General features: G+C 40.6%; 1 protein-coding gene across 1 annotated transcript in view; it reads right to left on the bottom strand.

The window, feature by feature from the left end:
• Positions 1-22,294, bottom strand: part of LOC124788489 (integrin beta-PS-like) — a 91,497-nt gene extending 69,203 nt beyond the window's left edge. The window contains exons 1-4 of the mRNA XM_047255758.1: positions 22,180-22,294; positions 9,302-9,527; positions 8,765-8,861; positions 8,512-8,682 (exon numbers count right to left, since the gene is read on the bottom strand). Coding sequence (XP_047111714.1) covers positions 8,512-8,682; positions 8,765-8,861; positions 9,302-9,527; positions 22,180-22,294 — 609 coding nt within the window. The remainder of the gene's footprint in view (positions 1-8,511; positions 8,683-8,764; positions 8,862-9,301; positions 9,528-22,179) is intronic.
• Between the last annotated feature and the right edge of the window lie 1,474 nt (positions 22,295-23,768).

Below are 23,768 nucleotides of genomic sequence, written 5' to 3'. Positions count from 1 at the left end.
GAGACTATCCAATCTTACTCACCAGAAGGCTCTACTTTACTCGAAAGTAATACTCACCATCTCCATTGCATTACTAAGCTACAATTGCTCCCTGGGTGGTGCTAATAGCCTTGACAGATGAACCTGTCACCAAAATGTTGACTGTAAGGGTGAAAAACAGGTCAGAGAAGCCTGTCTTGATACTGCTCAACTCAAGCACGTCATCATACAAGCGAGTTCTAAGATCGAGCTGTTTGTGGATGTTCTTTGGGGGAGCTCATACCGTAGTGTACATAGTGAAACATCCTGGAATGATTGTGTTTGATAATAGTACTGTGATGTCTGATTTAAAAAGTTTTGCAAATAATAGATGGTGTCCCAACAAATTTAACAAATCAAAAATGCATACAATGTGAACAATTTTCTACATGGCAGTTGAGCTCACTGCCTTAGATCATGTGAACCACATGAATGCCTGGAAATGAGAATTCTGACAAGGATTACAAAGTTGCAAATGAATTAGATAAGTACAGATAATGTACAGAAAGTTCTGGTTGAAAATTACAAATTATTTAGGAATTAAAGTAGTCGACTGACTGAAAGGCAGAAGTGCTGCATTGTCGATAGGTACACAAACAAAATGTACAGAGTTTGGTTAGATTTTGGAATGCACTTCTGTGTTCTAGCTGTAGGAAAAACATGCACAAAAGCACACCCACAGTCACTCACATGCACATGTACGTCTCTACATTGTGCTCAGTCGACTGTGTGTTTGTGTGCATGTTTTTCATACAGCTAGAAAAAGGAAGTGCATTTGAAAAGCTACCCAAGATATGTACCTTTTATTTGTGTACCTATTGACAACTCAGTGCTTCTGCCTTTAGATATGTACAAATTTTACTTTAAATTTGTTCTTAAGTGATTGTCTGTGGAAAGTGAGTGGTAAGTTACATTACTCAAACAAGATTGTTCTGTACACAACTGGAGCCTCCAAACTCTACTGAACTGCACTCAGAATGCATATTTACTGTGCTTCCTTTAAGATATGCTTGTGCATAGTGATTTACTTTAGTGAAAAGAGTATTTACAGAGAAGTTTTGATTTTAAAAAAGCAGCAACTATGCAAGGCAAAGAGCACTTAAAACGAAAGCAAAACTGGCCTGTAAATTAATACTAAGAAGATGAAAATGATGGCATTATACATGGGAGTGCCCAGAGCAGTACATAGCAACCTCTGGTTTCTTAATTGTATAGAGTGGAGACCAAAATGTTTTTGAGCACCTACCATTTAAAACTGATGTACCTTCACTCTTGACACACGCCCTTTCAGAGATCGTGCATCCATACAATTCACAGGCTCATGTATAGTGGCCACTTGAGTTGGCCCCCTGGTGTGCTCTGGTGAGCTGCTGAGGAAACAATATTATTTAAGCGATTGCAAATGAGTACTGAGACTATTCTGTACCCTATGTTACTGTTGCCCAGTCAATGTGTTGAGTGCTATGCACAACCCGTATCTTACTTGTTGTTCTATAAAGTACTATGTTCCATAAATTGTGTTTGTTCTTGCTGTAGAAAACTTGGTGACGAATAAGGGTTATGTTTTCTCTGCATGTTAGTGTCAGTACTAGGTCTTCTGACAAACATCTCGGAGGAAGAAATACTCCAACATATCATTGCCCAGAAGCAAGCTTGGTGGAACAACAGGCTCTCACCACTGCTCTCAGTCACGTGGCCTCTGCATGTTCACAGAAGGTTACTCTCCTGTCAATACAACCGTCACCCTTTCCAGCATATGATGAATCGACTGATAGTTGGCACTCCTACAAGACACATTTTCAGGTTCCTCCCATGGACAATGCAAACCTGTGTAGGGCTTTCTTTCTTTCCTGGATTTTGCCATGTGTTTATCAGTTGTTGTGCCAACTTGCATCTTTGCAAGACCCAGCCAGCTTATCATTTGATGAAATGTGCAAGCCTCTCTCAACCTATTACTGTTACAGAACAGATCTCATTGCAATGCATGTAGAATTTTACTGTTGTCGGAAATGCCCAAACTAATCTTGCAAAGCCTGGGCTGCGGAATTTCAAGGGTTGAGAAGTTGTAAATTTGTCATACTATCCATCATGAATCCTATGCTGATCATATGGTATGTGATGTTATTTTTCATCTAGCACCAGATAGGGAAGTCCACGAAAAAGCACTGCAACAAGTGTTGAAAGAAAGCCCACACTGAATTGGTGTGTAACTCCTCTTCAAACATGGTGGGTGCAGAAGTATTGATGGACATAAACTGTATCTCAACAGTGACTATCTCCCTGAACAAATTATTTATTAACAATTTGTATTTAATAAACCACTAAAAATGCAAGTGGACACAGGAGTTGCAGTGACTTTAGTAAACACATAAATATATATGGACTTGGGTTTCCCTCCCCTCACATAGGTTTCACAGAAGTCAGTTAGCTACACTCCTGTCTCTTATAAATCTGTTGTTCGCTGTCTTACCTTCCTTGTAGTGGATCATTCCCATACTACAGACATGTTCTTGTTGGATCCATTTAACGCTTTTGGTTTCTCCATTGAGGAGGTAAATTTAGTGTCAGATCAATTCCATATCAGCAACTGGAGGCCCGCTGGTCTAAGTTTTGATCTCTGTTTTCCCCTTATTTATGTTGTGCTACCTGATTTTAGGCCCATATTACCATGAAAGAGTCCATTCGCCGTCATTTTTGTCAGATGAGCAGGTGTCTGTCACATTGTGCAACTCTGTTGAGGCCAAATCCATTCATTTGACATCACTCAATGTCATTCAGCCTATTTCTTCCAGTTGTGGGGCTACACCACTGGTCATTGTTGAGAAGCTGATAGGTAAGCTTCGTCTCTGTGGTGTCTTTAGTGTCACACGATTGATGCACAGTCTGGGATAGATACATATCCTTTGCCCTGCTGGGATGAGTCACTCGCAAAATTATCATGTAGCCACTTCTTTTCCAAGGTTATATTAACAGGTCTGGAAGCTTAAAATTGTATGCGAGAATGTGACTTGAACCTGGCACCCTTACCTTTTGTAGGCCAGTACTCTATTAACTGAGCTACCCAAGCACAAGTCATAAGCTGTTCTCAAAGCTCTCCATCCTCCAGTACCTTGTCTCCTATCTTCCAAACTTCACAGACGTTCTGTGAAACTTGTGGGACTAGCACTGCTGGAAGACAGGAGACTGTGGAGACAAGACTTAGCCACAATCTGGAGAACTGTTTCCAGAAAGAATTTTCATTCTGCAGCAGAAAACACACTGATGTGAAACTTCCTGGTAGATTAAAACTGTATGTTGGACTGCAACTTGAATCTGAGAACTTTGCCTTTCATGGGCAAGTGGCCTACCAACTAAGCTATCTTAAGCATGACTCACAACCCGTTCTGACAGCTTTACTTCCGCCAGTACCACATTTCCTGCATTCCAGGCTTCACAGACATTCTCCTGCAAAACTTGCAGGATTATCACTTCTGAAAGAAAGGATATACCTCAGACTTGGCTTAGCCAGAGCCTGTGAGACTGTTTCCAGAATGAATAGTCACCCTGCAGCAGAGTGTGCACTGACATAAAACTTCTGGCAGATTAAAACTGTGTGCCACACAGGGACTCAAACCTGAGACCTTTGCCTTTCATGGGCAAGTTCTCTACAAACAAAGCTCCCTGAGCATGACTCATGACCATCCTCACAGCTCTGTGAGAGAAAAAGGTCCCAGGTTCAAGTCCTGGCTTGGCGCACAGTTTTAATCTGCCAGGAAGTTTCAAATCAGCGCACTCTCTGCTGCAGAGTGAAAATTCATTCTCGATGATGTGTCTCTCTCAAGCCTGAAAACTTTTGAGTAGAATCTGTGATGGCCAGTGGATCTAATGGAACATGCCAATTTGACAGACTCCAGAAGCAGTGGTTGGATGAAGTCATGTATGACCTATGACAGTTGAGAGTTGAAGATAACTGTGTAAAAAAAGTTAAGTAATGTTGGTACTAGAGGTAGATTCTGAAAGTGTCACTTGACATTCAACATCCATAAATGCTGAGATATGAGTAAGTAATCATGCAGTTTAAGTCAACATTTATACAATGAAATGTCAATGAACCTTCCCATGATTATAAGGTACTCGGAAGCCCGTAAGTTAAAGAACCTACAAAATGTGTGCAAAATGTTGAACATGGTAATAAAGTGTGTACTAAAAGATGCCCTGGCACCAGTATGACATGTTTCAAAGTGATACTGGTGCAAAGAAAGAAAATCAGACCATGTGACGTCATTCACGCCCTAACATACTTCATGTGTGTCACCATCACGTCAGTCCCTCTCTGAATGCCAGCTGATTTTTGTATCCTGTTCCACAGGCACTTCAGATCAAAAAATGGACAGAATCACACTGCAGGCTAAACTGTGAGTCATTTGCAAGCAGGAAGTTATCCCACTGCTAGTGGGTTCACTCACAATGATCAAGATATTACTTTCATTGAGCAGTGAGTATTGTGTGAAGAAAATGCATCTGGTGAGTGTGTTTGCTGTGACATCCTCCTTCGCTATGATATGACTGCTGTGTGTCACATAAACTTAGTAGATAGTCTGGATAAATAAATTCTGCAAGTGTGCTCACAAAGATTATCTCAGGCAGATTAAACAGACACATCCTGGTGTGCCAAGCATATAAATTGTTCCTGTCTTCCCTTTTTACTATTCAGTCTGTAACACATCACTAAGGCACAGTCTTTCTTCATTAATCTTCCTGTGTCCCTTGGTAGATACAGTATGCAGCCATACACATCGAGGGAACCACAAGGTAAGGCCATTCTTCAGCTTGATCTCACATAATTTTGGTCAGATGCCACAGAAGATGTACATAACAGACCATATTATGCGTCTGCCATACATAATTCATAGTCCTGTCTATCTGACATAATTATGGTCTGACATCACAAAGGGCGCACGTACCAGGGACTATATCCTGCTTCCACCTGACGTTGGGCAAATAGTTTGCAATTTTGGTAAACATTTTTGGAATACAGTGATCAATAGATTATTATATTTTGACTAAAGTTCAGTCTTGATCACACCATTTATGTTTCAATGACATAGGTAACCGGTTTCGATTATTTTTACATAACCATCATCAGACCCATGGCTCCCTTAGGATGGTAGGCAGAGCTCTCCTCAGCTGCTACGAAGTCAACAGTTGACTTCGTAGCAGCTGAGGAGAGCTCCGCCTATCATCCTAAGGGAGCCATGGGTCTGATGATGGTTATGTAAAAATAACCGAAACTGGTTACCTATGTCATTGAAACATAAATGGTGTGATCAAGACTGAACTTTAGTCAAAATAAAATAGTTTGCAAATGAACATTCATTTTCAAACTGCAGATTTAATCCTCGATGTACCAAGCCATTTTCAGTAATGTTTGTTACCAAGGGGGATGGCGGGGGGTACTTTGTGCCTACCATAAAGGAAAAATTTTAAAATAAATAAAGTTTATTAATTGTTCTTGAATTATATTAATAACATACTTTTGAAAGATCTATTGATGCATAATCAGGATCCAGAACCTGAATATTACTTTTAAAACTGTTTTAAAAAATTCATTTTATATCTTTCACTTACTTCAGCATTTAAGTTTACTGAGTCTAATTATCTTGAGAAAGAGTTGTAGTAAAAGTCTTCATAGTACTACTGAAGTACACTTTACTATAATTAAAAATATTACAAAAACTTGAGGTAACATACAAATAGCTTAGGTACATAACATAGTTTTGTGAGAAGAATTATTCACCACTTTCTTCAGAATCTACCTCAGACTTGGAACATTACAACAGTTTTTTTGCTGTGTTTACCACATGTGTATCTCTTACAATTATTGCAGATTGTGGTTGTTTTGTTCACTTTGTTGCACTTTTCTGCTTTTGAACGGCTTTCCCTAATGCATAAATGACATCTACCTTTACCTCCATGAGCTTCCTTTACACCAAATTTCTGCCTGATTTTCCATCCAAGAATACCCTCTGCACTTGAAACTACAGGCTTTATCAGGCCTGCAATATTTGTAGCCCTTTCTTCAATGTATGGTATCATGAGCTGTAGCCCCAGTTTTTGAAGAAAAAGTTGTCGCTTATTAAGTTTTTTCTTATTCCAGTCCAAGAAGATCAACAAAAATAGTGTATAACTATTCACCGCTGCTATGTCCACAAGAGTATAGAAAACAGACAGCGGCCACCTTCTTGTAGCCCTTTTAGTTGAATATTTCATCACCATTTGATCTATCATGTGAATGCCACCTTTAGTCTCATTATAATATAAATTTATAACTGTTTTCTTCTTAGTGTCAGTAGGTGAACCAGCTGCAGTGTCCTACTGTTGAGATGATACAAACAGAAGATTTATTTTGGGTTTTTCACAGCATATATAAGAAACAATTGTGACTGGAATATTCCCAGTACTAGTTTCAGTGAAAGCAAATTTACTAGAACATAATTGTCATCTTGAGATGTCTTTCAGTTCTTGAGGTATATGTTTCCTATTAGTTTGTAATATTCCCACAAGAGTTAGCTTGTGATTCCTCCATATATCTTCAGCCAAATCAATTGAAGTGTAATATCTGTCTGGGGTGACATTTTGCCCTGAATTAAGTGTAGGAACCACCAGGTGTTTGACCACAGCTGCAGCAGAATTAGATTGTTGTGTATCATCATTTCTTTTTCCAGAATAAGGCTCCATGCTGATAACATATCTAGTTTTAGCGTTTGTGAGCATGCATGTAAGTACACCTTATATACCAGGTTTTACCTTCATGAAGACCTTGAAGGGATACCTGCCATGGAACAATGACAACACTTCATCAATAACAGTGTGCATTCCAACAGATTAATATTTTGACAGTAATTCATTCATTTTGTCAAAAACTTCTCATTTTGCAGCAAACTTATCATATTTCCTGCAGTTGCTTTGCAACTCTCTGTCATCACATCTTACTATTTCAGTAAGCTGCTGGAATCTGGTTTGGCTCATGGTATAAACAAACCTTCCTGAGGTGTAGGACCATAAATCTTTAACAGATGACTTACTGCCACTTTCCTTCCCCATAATAATAAGTAGCTCTATATATACCATGGGTTCAAGTCTGTCTGTCTTAGATATTTTCTGCCTCAAGGGCTCTTCATTGGTATGCTTTATTATGATGTTGAAAATTTCTGGAGACAAAAGCTTTTGAATGTTTCTCTTATTGTTCCTACTTTATCTTCATCTCTTATGCCTTCTCTTTCTGTCACTATGTTTTTTGCTACTCATCTTCTAATGTGAGGAGGTTTGGAGCTATAAATTTTTCCAGTACTCATAATATACTTGTCACTAACCTTGCACCAGTTTCAGGTGCCCAGAGTTCATCTTCAGTGTCTGTAGGTGCTCTATCACTGCTCACATCCTCATGCACAACACATTCCTCTTCAGGTTCATTCACTAAGTCATCAGTTTCATCAAATTCAATTTGAGAATCTGCAGAGTCTTCCAAAATCTGCGATATTTCTCTGTCAGTAAGGGACTGTCAATAGATTTTCAATCCCAGTTGTTTCTAACACTGGACTAAGTGTCAGTAAACAGGAAACAATAAAAAACCAAAGAAAAATGAATCATTGTCGAGACCAATGTTGCTGCCAACCCAGATAAATATAATGTCCATGTGTTCTAAAGTCACATAATGCTATTATTTGTGGAGTAAGAAGGCCGTTGTGGCAAGTCACATCAACTAACAAGGAGGAGAGACATTATGACCACCTCCCTTAAACTCAAATTTTCTGATTAAGCTTAAACGAAAAATGTAAAACCATCATAGAATCTGGAAGAAGACTTCATTAAAGACAGTAAATATTTTTTAGAAAATTTTAAAAAGTAAAGTACTGAATAGATTGCAATATTTTCAAAAGGTGGATGTAAAGTCCCCCTCGCCTTGTTATTGCGAGGGTTGAGTGTGTGCACAGCTCCACTCTGTCAGTCTCTTGCAGTGTCACAGTACCTGCTAAGTCCTGCAGTGTGCGTGTATCAGAAGATAGTGCCAGACACTTCTACTTTCACTGCCAGCAGAGCAAGACTGGATATTTTACTAGTTTAATCAGTCATTATTCACTGGTTTCAAGAATAAACCAGTTTCATAGTTATTGAATTTTAACAACCTTGTGAGGGACAGTCAACATCATCATATTTAAGTAAAGTTATTTTAATAAATTATTGTTAACTGTCACTTATCTATGCTGCCAATGCTATTTTGTCACAGTTCCAATTTGCTCTTTGACAGAGCTGATTAGTTGCTATGTGCTTAGAAAGCTAGTTGAATAAGAGCCACTATTTTCTGTGGTAGGTGTTTCTCTTCCTGCCACCTGTATGTTGAATATAAAACTTATTTGGTTTGCACAACAGATCTTGAAGAACCTTTGTTTTATGGTCATTAGTACAGATTACTGCTCAAGAACAACTTTCACAAAATGAAAACATGTTTCAGACCTTGCCATCACCAGCTATGTGAAATCCATTGTCTGTGGCTACCAACACCACCTTGCGAGAGTTGTTGCGCCAGTTGATGCGTTCTGTGCATGTGACAGCCTGGAGGACTGCATCTAAAGTTCCTTCTGGAGCATCAAAGTTCCCAGACATGTTCACTTTTCGAACTGTTTCCTGTAAAATGTATTTAACAATGGGTAAAGATGCAGATTTATTTACACACTGTACAGAAAGTAAAATGTTTAGAACAACTTACAGTGAACAACGTGATATTTTTTTGTAGGCTCAAGTGGTTTCTGAATTCATAAGCTGGATCACAAGGGACACTTCGATTTCTGCATGGATGTTTTATCCTTAAAAGTAATGAAAAATAACACACTTAGCAGTGCATGCAAAGCTAATGGGAATTCTGAATGTTATGAAGAACATATTGAAGATTTAAATTTCTGTTCTTTATTCTTAAGAGTAAAATGAAATAAAATACAAATCTCTCATTGCTAACACCTCTACTGTTCATGAATTTTGGTTCTCTCTGGCAGAGAGACCACTAAATGCTTCCAAGATTACCTGGCTGGAATAGTTGCAATCCAATTTCAGTAAATACTTGTGAGACTGCAAGTCAGTTTCACTTGAGATTTCCTCAGCTTCTCTATATCACTTTTCTGTTACAATTCTATGATTTCTCCATCAGCCACTTGTTTTTCAATCTTGTGATGTAGCCAAGCCACAATCATTGCCATTTAGATACCAGTCTATTCACCAAGCTTCTCATACACTACTTCTATATTCTTACCAGTCCTCGTGCGTCCTGATGTATGGTGCTGTGGGTTTATCCACAAAGGCGCCAAATCCAATTCTGTAATCTGATGTAATGTTGTTCATAAATTCTTCTAGTGATTGCTGAAGGCTGGATAATTTATCTTTATCATCAGTCATTGAGCCAGACAGATCCATCAGTACATAGAGATCTAGTGGCAAATTCTGCACTTCGTAGGTAAAATTTATGTAATGCTTCTGATCTGCAATGTAAAAGATAAAAATGAGGCAAGAAGTGTTGTAGATGTTGTTCATTACACATACTGTATAAAGTGCAAAAGTTAATTTCTGCACTTCTCACTGTAAGAAACCAGGGTTTGATAATGCTAGCACTTGAGGATTTAACATAAAATTGGACCAATTACAAATGTACAAGTGATTTCATTCAGTATGAGCTGTGGTAGGGTGTGTGGTCATGGAGGATGAGCAGGTGATTGATATCAATAACCGTAGCCCAGTTAATTGCTCATGACTTTATTCTTCTTGCCATGATATACACACATCACCCCAGTTCCCAGAAGTCCTGATGATAGATGTTGACTGTGGATATTGTATCACAGACACAGTCCCTTTGATTGTTCAGAGATGTCATTAAACCCACCCAAAGATGTAAACAACCATGCATGAGCAGTGCCTATTACATGGAGGGGGTCCAATAGCCAATCAGTTCCAGTCATTCCACCAGGAAGGAGGTACACGGCTTGTGTTGTCTGTAGTTCAACCGTGCCTAGATGGTCAATACCATGGTTCAATCATGTCTGCTTTGTTACTTTGTGATAGGAAGGGCTCTCAACAAGGTAAGTGTCCAGGCACCTCGTAGTGAACCAAAGTGTTGTTGTTCGGGCGTGGAGGAGATACAGAGAGACAGGAACTGCCAATGACATGCCTCGCTCCGGCTGCCCAAGACCACTACCTATGGATTACAGCTCAGAGGAACCCTGACAGCAATGCCACCATGTTGAATAATGCTTTTCGTGCAGCCACAGGACGTCGTGTTACTACTCAAACTGTGCGCAATAGGCTGCATGATGTGCAACTTCACTCCTGATGCCCAAGGGAGGTCCACTTTTGCAACCACCTCACCATGCAGTTCAGTACACATGGGCCCAACAACTTGCTGAATGCACGGCTCAGGATTGACATCATGTTCTCTTCACCGATGAATGTTGCATATGCCTTCAAACAGACAATTGTCAGAGATGTGTTTGGAGGCAACCCAGTTAGGCTGAACGCCTTAGACACACTGTCCAGTGAGTGCAGCAAGGTAGAGGTTTCCTGCTGTTTTGGTGTGGCATTACTTGGGGCAGATGTACACTGCTGGTGGTCATGGAATGTGCCGTAACAGCTGTATATGTGGATGCCATCCTTCAACCAATAGTGCAACCATATTGGCAGCGTGGTAGCAAGGCATTCATCTTCATGGACAACAATTCATGCCCCCATCATGCACAACTTGTGAATGACTTCCTTTATGATAACAACATAGCTTGACTAGATTGGCCAGCATGTACTCCAGACATGAAATCTATCAAACATGTCTGGGACAGATTGAATAGGGCTGTTTATGGATGACATGACCCACCAACCACTATGAGGGATCTACACCGAATCGCCGTTGAGGAGTGAGACAATCTGGACGAACAGTGCCTTGATGAACTTGTGGATAGTATGCCACAAGTACGCATCAATGCAAGAGGATGTACTACTGGGTATTAGAGGTACTGGTGTATACAGCAATATGGACCAGCAACTCTGAAGGTCTCACTGCATGGTAGTATAACATACAACGTGTGGTTTTCATGAGCAGTAAAAAGGGAGGAAATGATGTTTATGTTGATTTCTATTCCAATTTTCCATACAGATTCCAGAATCTTGGAACCGAGATGATACAAAATTTTTTTGATGTGCGTACAATGACAAAGATATTCCTTCAGTACCTCACCTTATGCTTTTACAATCAAATCAATCAGTTTTCTCTCACATTTCTTTCTCCTTTTGGCCGGCTGGCACATAAACAGGTAAAACCAGTTCTCAAATTAGTTGTTATTAAACCTAAGATACTGTTCTGAAAATCCACAAAATTTTTGATACTTATGTTTTTTGTTGCAATGGTTGGCATACAGCATTACTATATGAAAATAGCTGTGCTGAAATTCTAGGTTGGGCACACTGACATGACTACCAAACCTTTTGTGAAATATACTGTATAATTAGAGGAATAGATTTCTGTCCATGGCTAAAGCCTCCCTTGCAGTTACAAAAGCACATGCAAAAAAATGGTGACACATTAGTGTATCTCTGTTTCTACTCACACATAAGGGTTTCTTCCACATGGAAGAGAGAGAGAGAGAGAGAGAGAGAGAGAGAGAGAGAGAGAGAGAGAGAGGTTAAGAGTAGGTCTCATTCTCCACAGGGCATTTCCAAATTTTGTATTTGTCTGATTCCCTATTTTCCTTAAGTACGACTTCTGCATCTTGTAGCATCTGAAGGATAGTATCTCACACCTAACAAGTTTCTCATGGGAAACCTACACATGTTCTACAGGATTCAGATCTCCTGAATTCACAAGCCAGTTCATTCATGTAATGCCTTCCTGCTGTGTCTCAACAATGTGCAAAATTTGAAAATGAAGCCAGGGCCCATTGCATAGTAGATAAACCAGTATTTCAGCACAATGTCCACAGCTCGTGGTCTAGCAGCTAGCATTGCTACCTCTGGAACACAGGGCCTCAGGTTTGATTCCTGGCCAAGTTGGGGATTTTCTCTGCCTGGGGACTGGGTGTTTGTATTTCATAATTTCATCATCATCATCATCATCATGATCATTATTCGTGACAGTGGCTAGTTTGTACTGTGTAAAGATTGGACTCAGTAAAAATTGGGACTTTGTTCAGGCACTGATGACCGTGCAGTTGAGTGCCCCACAAACCAAACATCATCATCATTTTAGCACAATACCATTCCCCCAGAAACTGACTATACCACGCACATGTTCATTTATGTTCTTGGACTGGTAGTGATACATGCCTCAAACATTAATCCACATTTAGCATAACTGTCATTTTCCAGTACATCTCATTCCCTCCTTATTAAGTGGTGTCTTCAAACTGCTCATTGCATTTAATGGGCTTTCTTCAGTCACTTTGATCCACTTCTGTTGCAGTGGTGACCTTTTTACCTGGCACAGATCAGTCAACTGCCCTTCATCAAAATCACTCAACTGACAGCTTGTAACCATCCTCACTCGAGACTACACGCTGTAAGTAGCAATGTGAAACACAAATGATTCCTTATATAACATCTTTAATGTTGTTGGTCTGCCAGTGTATTGGAGATTCTCTTTAGATCATGACCTGCAAACTGATGGCAGCATATTTCCCATGACAAGAGATGCCCTCCTCCCTCATTCCACCTGTGAAAGCAGCCATGTCATGTACCAGCTCTGCTGCAATCATTGTACAGCTTTTGATATCGGCATGACTATCAACCAGCTGTCCACCAGAATGAATGGCCACTGCCAAACTAAGGCCCCGAGCAAAGTGGACCACACTGTGGCATGGCATCCAGCACAACCTTGGCCATCGGTATCCTCCATTCCACCGCTACCTTTTCTGGACTGTACAGATTGGAGTTATCCTTACAATACATTCACCACTCCTCAAATCATCTTTTCCTTTCAATTCATGTTCCCTCACCCTCATTGTGTGCAACTCCCTGCCAATGCACTCAATAGTCTTTTCCCCTTACTGTTCCTCTCTTTTTCTGCTCCCCATCTCCCTCCACCTGCCTCTCTCCACTGCCTCCTGTTGCTGTTCCTGTCAGCCTTGTCCTGCCACCGTGTAGTCCCTGTATGTTCCGCAAGGCAGTAGTGACTTTTCTCCCCCAGTTGTACCCTGCTACAACTGCCCTTTCCCTGCCTCATTCCAGTTTATTGCTTCTGTCCAATGCTGCACTGCTGCATTCTGAATGGAACAGCTGGAGACAGTAGTCGTGTGTGTGAGATGTGTTTGCTGAATGGTGTAAGGTTTTCTTTTCCTTTCTGAAGAAGGCTTTGACTAAAAGCTCAATGTGTCACAGTCTTTTTGTAGTGTCAGTCTGCAACTCAATGTAGTCATCTTTAGGGTGAGTAGCGATCTAATCTTTTCATAATATTATTGGCTTACAGTGCTTATGTACATAGATCCCATTAATGCACTGTGAATGTGCCAAAGTACTATCATTATGCGAAACTTTAAAAAATGTGTACAAAGACTGACTTTGTTGAAAACATCAAAAATTTAGAATTTTTGGCTACTAATAAATCATTTGTACCCCACACAAACTGTACTTTACCTGTAGTAGCTTTTTGTAGTTGTTGGCAAGTTGTTGACTAGGTGTGCTCTGGAATACACTTTTCTGCACTAAAGTATTTTTGTGTATAATTCCTCCTCTGATTATTGTTTCAATGAAAAGAGCTGTTAATTTGAACCAAGACCTTTCTTTTAAATAAAAAGATGTATAGGGATGTTGTTGTTGTTGTGGTCTTTAGTCCTGAGACTGGTTTGATGCAGCTCTCCATGCTACTCTATCCTGTGCAAGCTTCTTCATCTCCCAGTACCTACTGCAGCCTACATCCTTCTGAATCTGCTTAATGTATTCATCTCTTGGTCTCCCTCTACGATTTTTACCCTCCACGCTGCCCTCCAATACTAAATTGGTGATCCCTCGATGTCTCAGAACATGTCCTATAAAACCGATCCCTTCTTCTAGTCAAGTTGTGCCACAAGCTCCTCTTCTCCCCAATTCTATTGAATACCTCCTCATTAGTTATGTGGTCTACCTATCTAATCTACAGCATTCTTCTGTAGCACCACATTTCAAAAGCTTCTATTCCCTTCGTGTCTAAACTATTTATCGTCCATGTTTCACTTCCATACATGGCTACACTCCATACAAATACTTTCAGAAACGACTTCCTGACACTTAAATCTACACTCGATGTTAACAAATTTTTCTTCTTCAGAAACGCTTTCCTTGCCATTGCCAGTCTACTTTTTATATCCTCTCTACTTCGACCATCATCAGTTATTTTGCTCCCCAAATAGCAAAACTCCTTTACTACTTTAAGTGTCTCATTTTCTAATCTAATTCCCTCAGCATCAACCAACTTAATTCGACTACATTCCATTATCCTAGTTTTGCTTTTTTTGATCTTCATCTTGTATCCTCCTTTCAAGATACTGTCCATTCTGTTCAACTGCTCTTCCAAGTCCTTTGCTGTCTCTGACAGAATTACAATATCATCGGCGAACCTCAAAGTTTTTATTTCTTCTCCATGGATTTTAATTCCTACTCTGAACTTTTCTTTTGTTTCCTTTATTGCTTGCTCAATATACAGATTGAATAACATTGGGTATAGGCAACAACCCTGTCTCACTCCCTTCCCAACCACTGCTTCCCTTTCATACCCCTCAACTCTTACAACTGCCATCTGCTTTCTGTACAAGTTGTAAATAGCCTTTCGCTCCCTGTATTTTAACCCTGCCACCTTCAGAATTTGAAAGAGAGTATTCCAATCAACATTTTCAAACGCTTTCTCTAAGTCTACAAATGCTAGAAACGTAGGTTTGCCTTTCCTTAATCTTTCTTCTAAGAAAAGTCGTAGGGTCAATAATGCCTCACGTGTTCCAACATTTCTACGGAATCCAAACTGATCTTCCCCAAGGTTGGCTTCTATCAGTTTTTCCATTCATCTGTAAAGAATTTGCGTTAGTATTTTGCAGCTGTGACGTATTAAACTGATAGTTCGGTAATTTTCACATCTGTCAACACCTGCTTTCTTTGGGATTGGAATAATTATATTCTTCTTGAAGTCTGAGGGTATTTCACCTGTCTCATACATCTTGCTCACCAGATGGTAGAGTTTTGTCAGGACTGGCTCTCCCAAGGCTGTCAATAGTTCTAATGGAATGTTGTCTACTCCGGGGGCCTTGTTTTGACTCACGTCTTTCAGTGCTCTGTCAAACTCTTCACGCAGTATCATATCTCCCATTTCATCTTCATCTACATCCTCTTCCATTTCCATATTGTCGTCAAGTACATCGCCCTTGTATAGACCCTCTATATACTCCTTCCACCTTTCTGCTTTCCCTTCTTTGCTTAGAACTGGGTTTCCATCAAACCTCTTGATATTCATGCAAGTGGTTCTCCTTTCTCCAAAGGTCTCTTTAATTTTCCTATACACAGTATCTATCTTACCCCTAGTGAGATAAGCCTCTACATCCTTACATTTGTCCTCTAGCCATGCCTGCTTAGCCATTTTGCACTTCCTGTCGATCTCATTTTTGAGACATTTGTATTCCTTTTTGCCTGCTTCATTTACTGCATTTTTATATTTTCTCCTTTCATCAATTAAATTCAATATTTCTTCTGTTACCCAAGGGTTTCTACTAGCCATCGTCTTTTTACCTATTTGGTCCTCTGCTGCCTTCACTATTTCATCCCTCAAAGTTACCCATTCTTCTTTTACCGTATTTCTTTCCCCCATTCCTGTCAGTTGTTCCTGTATGCTCTCCCTGAAACTCTGTACAACCTCTGGTTCTTTCGGTTTATCCAGGTCCCATCTCCTTAAATTCCCACTTTTTTGCAGTTTCTTCAGTTTTAATCTACAGTTCATAACCAATAGATTGTGGTCAGAGTCCACATCTGCCCCTGGAAATGTCTTACAATTTAAAACCTGGTTCCTAAATCTCTGTCTTACCATTATATAATCTATCTGATACCTTTTAGAATCTCCAGGGTTCTTCCATGTATACAACCTTCTTTCATGATTCTTAAACCAAGTGTTAGCTACAATTAAGTTATGCTCTGTGCAAAATTCTACCAGACGGCTTCCTCTTTCATTTCTTAGCCCCAATCCATATTCACCTACTATGTTTCCTTCTATCCCTTTTCCTATGCTTGAATTCCAGTCACCCATGACTATTAAATTTTCGTCTCCCTTCACTATTTGAATAATTTCTTTTATCTCCTCATACATTTCATCAATTTCTTCATCATCTGCAGAGCCAGTTGGCATATAAACTTGTACTACTGTAGTAGGTGTGGGCTTCGTGTCTATCTTGGCCACAATAATGCGTTTGCTATGCTGTTTGTAGTAGCTTACCCGTACTCTTATTTTTTTTATTCATTATTAAACCTACTCCTGCATTACCCCTATTTGATTTTGTATTTATAACCCTGTATTCACCTGACCAAAAGTCTTGTTCCTCCTGCCACCGAACTTCACTAATTCCCACTATATCTAACTTTAACCTATCCATTTCCCTTTTTAAAGTTTCTAACCTACCTGCCCAATTAAGGGATGTGACATTCCATGCTCCGATCCATAGAACGCCAGTTTTCTTTCTCCTGATAACGATGTCCTCTTGAGAAGTCCCCGCCCGGAGATCCGAATGGGGGACTATTTTACCTCCAGAATATTTTACCCAAGAGGACGCCATCATCATTTAATCATACAGTAAAGTTGCATGCCCTCGGGAAAAATTACGGCTGTAGTTTCCCCTTGCTTTCAGCCGTTCGCAGTACCAGAACAGCAAGGCTATTTTGGTTAGTGTTACAAGGCCAGATCAGTCAATCATCCAGACTGTTGCCCCTGCAACTACTGAAAAGGCTGCTGCTTCTCTTCAGGAACCACATGTTTGTCTGGCCTCTCAACAGATACCCCTCTGTTGTGGTTGCACCTACGGTACGGCTATCTGTATCGTTGAGGCACGCAAGCCTCCCCACCAACGCCAAGGTCCGTGGTTCATGAGGGGGGGGGGGGGGATAGGGATATATTATTTATAATATCTGTTCTCTAAAATGTACTAGTACCCAAAAGTTAGGAAGAATCAAGAAATGAGGGCGATTTTCTGAAAAAAATGTTGGGAAGAGTTGCAAAACAAGATAAAGCTTGATAAGAAAAAGTTTGGCATACAACAAAACTTGCAATTACAAAAATTCTAAACTCAATGAGACTCATTGAAAGAAAAGTAGCTAAGCAGATAAAGAGATATTTACTCTCAACCACCAAAAGCAAACTTAGAAGTGGCATGCAACTCTGCTAAGCCCAATCATTAAGTGAAATACCAAGCTGATTTCATGTGGTCACTTCAATATGAACTTTCTGATTGACTCTCTGGAAAAGAGGACAGTAAAAGATTTGCTTGAGACACACATTGCACTTAAAATAGAGCAGAGAAAAACAGGAACACAGTCATAGATAACATCTTCCCACATTGTTCTTACACTGTGAGAAAAATTAGTAATGGCATGTCATATCAATGTCAGTATTGAAAGGAATCATAGTAAACTCAACTCCTGAACTGGTAAACAAAGGATACAGACCTATGGATTAGGCTGCAATGCAGGCAGTTACAACCTACCTAGGGAATATTTGGTAAGAAGTCTAGAAGAGAGGCAGCTTGAATGACAAATACAAGGTCCAGTCACATTAATGTGACCACAGCCTATATTTGATGTCAATGTGCAATAACCACTCACAGGCAACAGGTAGCATCACTGAGCAATTTATCTGACATCCAGAAGGGCATGACTGTTTGCTTTTGGGCTGAGGGTTGGAGCATTTCTGAAATTGCTAAGTTTGTAAACCATTTGCATGATGCTGTGGTTAAAGGATACTATGAATGAAAATGGTGCTATTCAAAACTGGTGCCCAGGCACTTGTGTTGCACCATGGGCCATAGATGACAAGGAGGAATGACAGCTGTGGAGATACATATGAGAAAATAGACCTGCAACTGCTGAGCAATTAACCAGCCAGAAGAACCAAGGGGCTACTGACAATGTCTCCTCAATGACTATTCGGTCAACTTTGCTGATATGGTCCTCCACAGTGGGTGCCTGGTTCAAGCATCCATACTCACTGCTGTTCATAGGCGATGAATGCTAGAAATTGCATGCCAGTACCACAACTGGTTGTCCACTAAGTAAAAACATGGTGCCTTTTCACATGACTCACATTTTATGCCCATCGGACAGATGGCCACTGTCGTGTACCGCATTACATGTTTGAAAGCTAACACGTGCAACAATTCTGGGCTGGGGAATGTATTTCTGGCATTCCCTGGGCGATCTTGTTGTTCTAGAAAGCACAATAGATCAACACAACTATGCAGCTATCCTTGGAGACCATTTCCACACCTATGTACTGTTTGTCTTTCCTCATCACAATGGCTTGTACCAGCAGGCCAATATAACATGTTGTCACATAGCTCACAGTGTATGTGCATGCCTTGTTACACAAGAATGTACTTTTTTGTTGGAGCCAAGATTGCAAAACTGCTTTTCAAATGTTGAAATCCATACTGTTCTCAGCCCCTTGTTTTGCTGCATTCTCTCTGGACCAGCACATAATTTTGGTAACTCACGACTCTCAGTATGGCCTTTGCTTGGTCCTAGTGCACATATATGCTGACGGCTCTGAACAACCTGTTGCTTTTGCCTCTGAATCTCTCCCCCTATAGCCCAGCAGCATCACTGTCAGGTGGACAAAGAGGATCTTGCCATAGTCTATGCTCTCCAGAAATTTCATGTTTTTTGTATGCCTCCAAGTTTCACCTTAGTATTGCCTCTCGGTTTTTGGCAGTGTTTTGCTGTTGTCCATGGAGGACCTCACCAGTTGGTTTCTCACACATTTAAATTGTTTTGTTCCCATAACAGTATTCATAATGTTAGGTCTCCACCATTCCACCCTCAATCAAAGGACAAGGCAGAATGATTTGTGTGAACATCCCAAATGAAAAGTTTGTTGTGGATTCTTCACCAGACAACACCCTTCTCTATTTTCTGAGCACCTATTGCTTCACACCTATGGGGGAGCAGAGCCCAACTGAGTTGCTTCACAGCCAGCAGCTATGCACTCTCCTCTACTCTCTGTAGCCTGCACCACACCTGCCACAGTTGCGTATGTCCAGCTGCTTCGCACCAGGATTTCCGGTGTGAGTTTGGTCACTGGCCTAAGTGTATACCAGCCGCTGTTGTCCACCACCAGGGACGCCATTGTTGTGACGTCCATATGCCCATTGGGCTGGTGGTGTGCCACTTTGATCAGTTGTGGCCCCATCAGACACCAGAAGCTACTGGGTTGTGAGTGTGGTCCCCCTCTCCATAGGCCGTCCTGCCACCATCTGCCTCGTGTCCACTGTTGCCTGCTGTGGAGGCAACATTGTCCCATTGGCTGCCTCCTCCATGTGTGGCATCCTGGAGTTCCAGCTTCATGGTGCAAGTCCATCACTGGCCTTGGGTCCACTGCTGCAGCCTGCTGTTCTGGTCAGGCCACGTCCACCGGCCTCCTTGCCATCATCGCCTCAGCCATTGTCACTGGTGGGTCCAGCCCTGTGTCCTCCACACTGGGACCTGCCTGCTGCTGATTGTGCAGAGATGGCAATGACACCTTCCTCCCTGGTGCTGTCATCGGGCACTGTGTAGTCTTACAACTCTCAGGCATGCCCATGTCTCTGTGCATTCCAGCTCTATGCTCTGATGCCCACCTGGCACATCATCCCGCCCTCACCGTCGGCACTTGCTGCCACCGCTCCGGGTCTGATGGATGTGTCTCTCATCAGGCTTCTGACATTTCCTCTGTCACATAGACACCCCCTCTTTGCATGAGGGAGAAGTGTCCTGTATACGACTACCAGTGTGTGTGATTGAGGGCATCTAGAGTAGTGTTGCCAACTGTGTGTATTTAAGTCAACTGCCAACTGTAGCAGCATGGGTCGACCATTAGAGGCCAACAGTAAGAAGCATGCATATGGCACAGTCTCCACTGCAATGTCTGCCAGTGACTCTTGCCTATATATGTGCGGAGCAGTGCTGACTCACCCTCACTGTGTTCTTTAGTTTGTACCACTCACATGTGTGATTATTTTGTCTTGTTGTGTGTGGAGTCATGAGAGACTTATTTCTGTTATTATTCAGAGTTTATGAATGAAGACATTTTTGTGTTATGTGTAGTGAGCACCTTAATGAAAAGTGAGCTCCAGAAGTGCTTCCAATGCTGAAAAAAGCCCTCAAACAAGTATGTAAACTCTATGGTATGTCAAAGATAAACATATGTGGAAACAAAGAGCTAGAAAAAAACCTTTAGAAGAGAAAAAAGAAACAAAAGAAAGTAGCTGACTGATATACAAATTCAGGCTTCGCTGACAAACTGATGATTTAGCAGTGTGACAGACTGAAAGGACACTAGTTCACACATGCTGACATGGATGGTTTCATATCAACAGTATGTGAAATAAAATACACTGCCTGATACAATAAGTTAGCCACCCAGAAGACATGTCTGGATGTCAATATAGCTTCATACAAACACATATCATTAGCAGGTATATAAATGATTAGAACTGCACTCCTCTGTTACATCTAGAATGGCCACTAGAGTGCATTAGTTTTGTTCACATTTAGTATTGTCACCAGGCTTGGTAGAGTATATAAGGTGTGTGAATGACATCACATGTTGAGTGATCACTGTGAAGGCTGTTGAAGAGGCCACATATTCATGTGAGACTGTGTTATAAGCACTTGACAGAGACTGACAGGGGCCTTATTCTAGGTGTCCATTTGGTCAGTTGATCAACTTGTGCAACATTCAGATTTGTGCGTCATTTGGATTTGTCAGAAATTCAATGTTGGACTAAAACAGAATGTGGGTTCTAGTCAACCACATCTAACCACTGCAGGGAGGATCACTCTATTGTGCACCAAGCATACCATAACCCCTTCACACCTGTGCCTGCCATCCAAGAACAAGTAGTGGACTCCTTGCAACATTCTGTATCATCACACACCATTGATCAGGGACGAGCAGCAACTGAACTAGGGAATTACCATCACATTCATAATTGCCATCAACACCACAACACAACTGGCCGCATTTGAAGTGCTGCTGTGACTGGGAAGCATGGACTGCTGATGCAGCGGTGCATCATGACTCTGCACTACTCTGTATAACCATCATTAATGAGTATGGTGGCAACATGGGAAGAGGTCACATTCTTCTAATGTTTCGGGCGGACACAGTGGTGCCACTCCCGGTGTCGTAGTGAGGGGAACCATTGGGTATAACTTGAGGTCATGGCTGGTAGTGATTGAAGTAATTCTGACAGCATAACCATATGCTCCTTCACGGAAATCCTCCATCCTCCTGTGTCACCTCACATGTGACAGGGCTATACTCATACACACATGGTGTGTCTTGTCTGTGAACTGCTTGCATGATGTTGAGGTGTTCACATGGCTGGTAAGATGCCCAGATCTGCCTCTGATAGAACATGTGTGACCAGCTCAGACATCTACTCCATCCCAGTGCCAGTATATCACTGACCATTTGCAACAGTTGTGGGCCAGATTGCCTCATGAGAGGATACAATGGCTTTGTGACACACTTCCCAATCAAATCAGACCATGCACCCAGGCAGAGAGTGTGCAGCCTCACATTGATAAGTGGGCACATGTTCACAAGTTCTTTGTGAATATGCCTCAGTTTTGTAATCACTGAAATAACTCCACATACTCTCTCACTCCATGAACTACAAATCTGTTTTCTCCTACTACTCTTGAGGCTTCACTTTTTTTGGTCAGGCAGTAAACTTAACTACCACTACTACACATAGAAAACTAATGTTGCTATCATCGTAATTTTCTTTACATTCTGTAAGTGAGGGCATAATAGAACTTTATTTCACAATGAAATTAAATTTGAGTAAAAGAAAACAAACAAGATTCATTGCCTTTCATAACATTCTGCTGTGAAACTGTCACAAAGCTTTACATATCATTTTCAATTCAAAGCAGATAATAACTAACACTTACTTGCTCTAAGCTCTGCAGAGATCCTTTGTGGTGAGAAACTGCTCAGAACTTCTCCTGATGTTACTACAATTTTATTTTGTGGGTTGAAGATGAAATCATCTGCACATATCTCCATGCCAACAGAACTGTTGAAACATCGGTGGGTTCCATTGAGCGTCTATAAGGGTGCAACCAGTACTGTAGTATGCATATATGAATATATTTAGACACAAAATTACTAAAGCACTTAAAGAGAAACTTGAAAGTGAAAAGGACATTCAATTTTCAAATGTACCAGGAAAAGTTGTTACATCACTATAATGATTTTCTTGCATATTTCACATGCAATAAGGATCTTAAAAAATACAGTACAATGAAATTACACTACAATACAATGTATTTACTGCAAATCTGACCCACTGAGATAGATTTCATATTGAATATGAAGTAACACTTTCCTGGAGTTGTAACTCCTAAGTAGTACATTGTAAGTATTTACTGTTACATGAAAATAGGCCTATTTTAAATCAAACAATTCTAGCAAATAAATGAAATCTAAGAAAAAAACCATGCCCACGTCTGAGTGAAAAGTATCTTACAATTCATGTGTAAGTAAGAAACTTTGTATATTCTGTAAAGAGACAAATATCATGTTACTATCTACTGCTGCTTGACATACATGTCTGATGTGTAAATAGTAAAATGTTGCTGAGAAATATGACATATTCTTGCATGAGCAGTGTATTCCAGAATTATATATCTTTATCTAAATACATTACAGAAGTAATAATTAATAGCTCTAGTGAAAGGATGTATAACATCTCACAGTGTCAAGCACTGCTTCATTTGTGGCCTATCTCGTTAGCTAAAAACTATAAATGATATAGGAGATTAGACTGCCTGAAAAAAAAGTGAAGAACCCAGAAAGGGAGGACAAAATGTAATGAAACTTCATGGGCCGGTAAGGTATGTGATTTTATTTCAGAGATTACAAAATTGAATTAAACATACAAAGAACTTGGCAATGTGACCCCCACTTATCAGTATGACATTGCACCATCCCTGGCCTATATGTATATGCACTGATTCAATTGGGAAGAGTGTCATAACACCATTTATCCTCTCCTGAGGCAAGATGACACCACAACTGTTGTACCTGGTCCTTAATATCCCAGGTACTGACACTGGAATGAAGTTGATGTCCAGGTTGATCACATTCTATCAAGGAGAGATCTGAGAATATTGCTGACCAAAGGATTGCCTCATCATCATGCAGACAGTTCATAGACACACATGCCATGTGTGGATGAGCAGTGTTCTGTTGAAAAATGGCACCATGGTAATGTCGCATGAGACGTACCACACGAGGACAGAGAATGTCCATGACGTAATGTTGTGCTATTGGAGTTCTCAATCAGTACCAGCCACAATCTGCAATCATACCTGATGGCTCCCCACACTATGACTACTATGTCTCTCCAAAAAAGTGGAAGAATGGAACTTCCAATGAGGTCACGACCTTACTCATCGACAATGGTCATCTTTGGTAGTGCAGAACCATGATAAATCACTGAACACAAGCTAGCAGTCCATCATTAGTGTTAGGGTTA

Source organism: Schistocerca piceifrons, chromosome 3 (assembly GCF_021461385.2).
Source record: "Schistocerca piceifrons isolate TAMUIC-IGC-003096 chromosome 3, iqSchPice1.1, whole genome shotgun sequence".
Taxonomy (NCBI): Eukaryota; Metazoa; Arthropoda; class Insecta; order Orthoptera; family Acrididae; genus Schistocerca; species Schistocerca piceifrons.
Note: the sequence above shows the minus strand (reverse complement) of the source record. Positions and strands in the feature narration are given on the sequence as shown.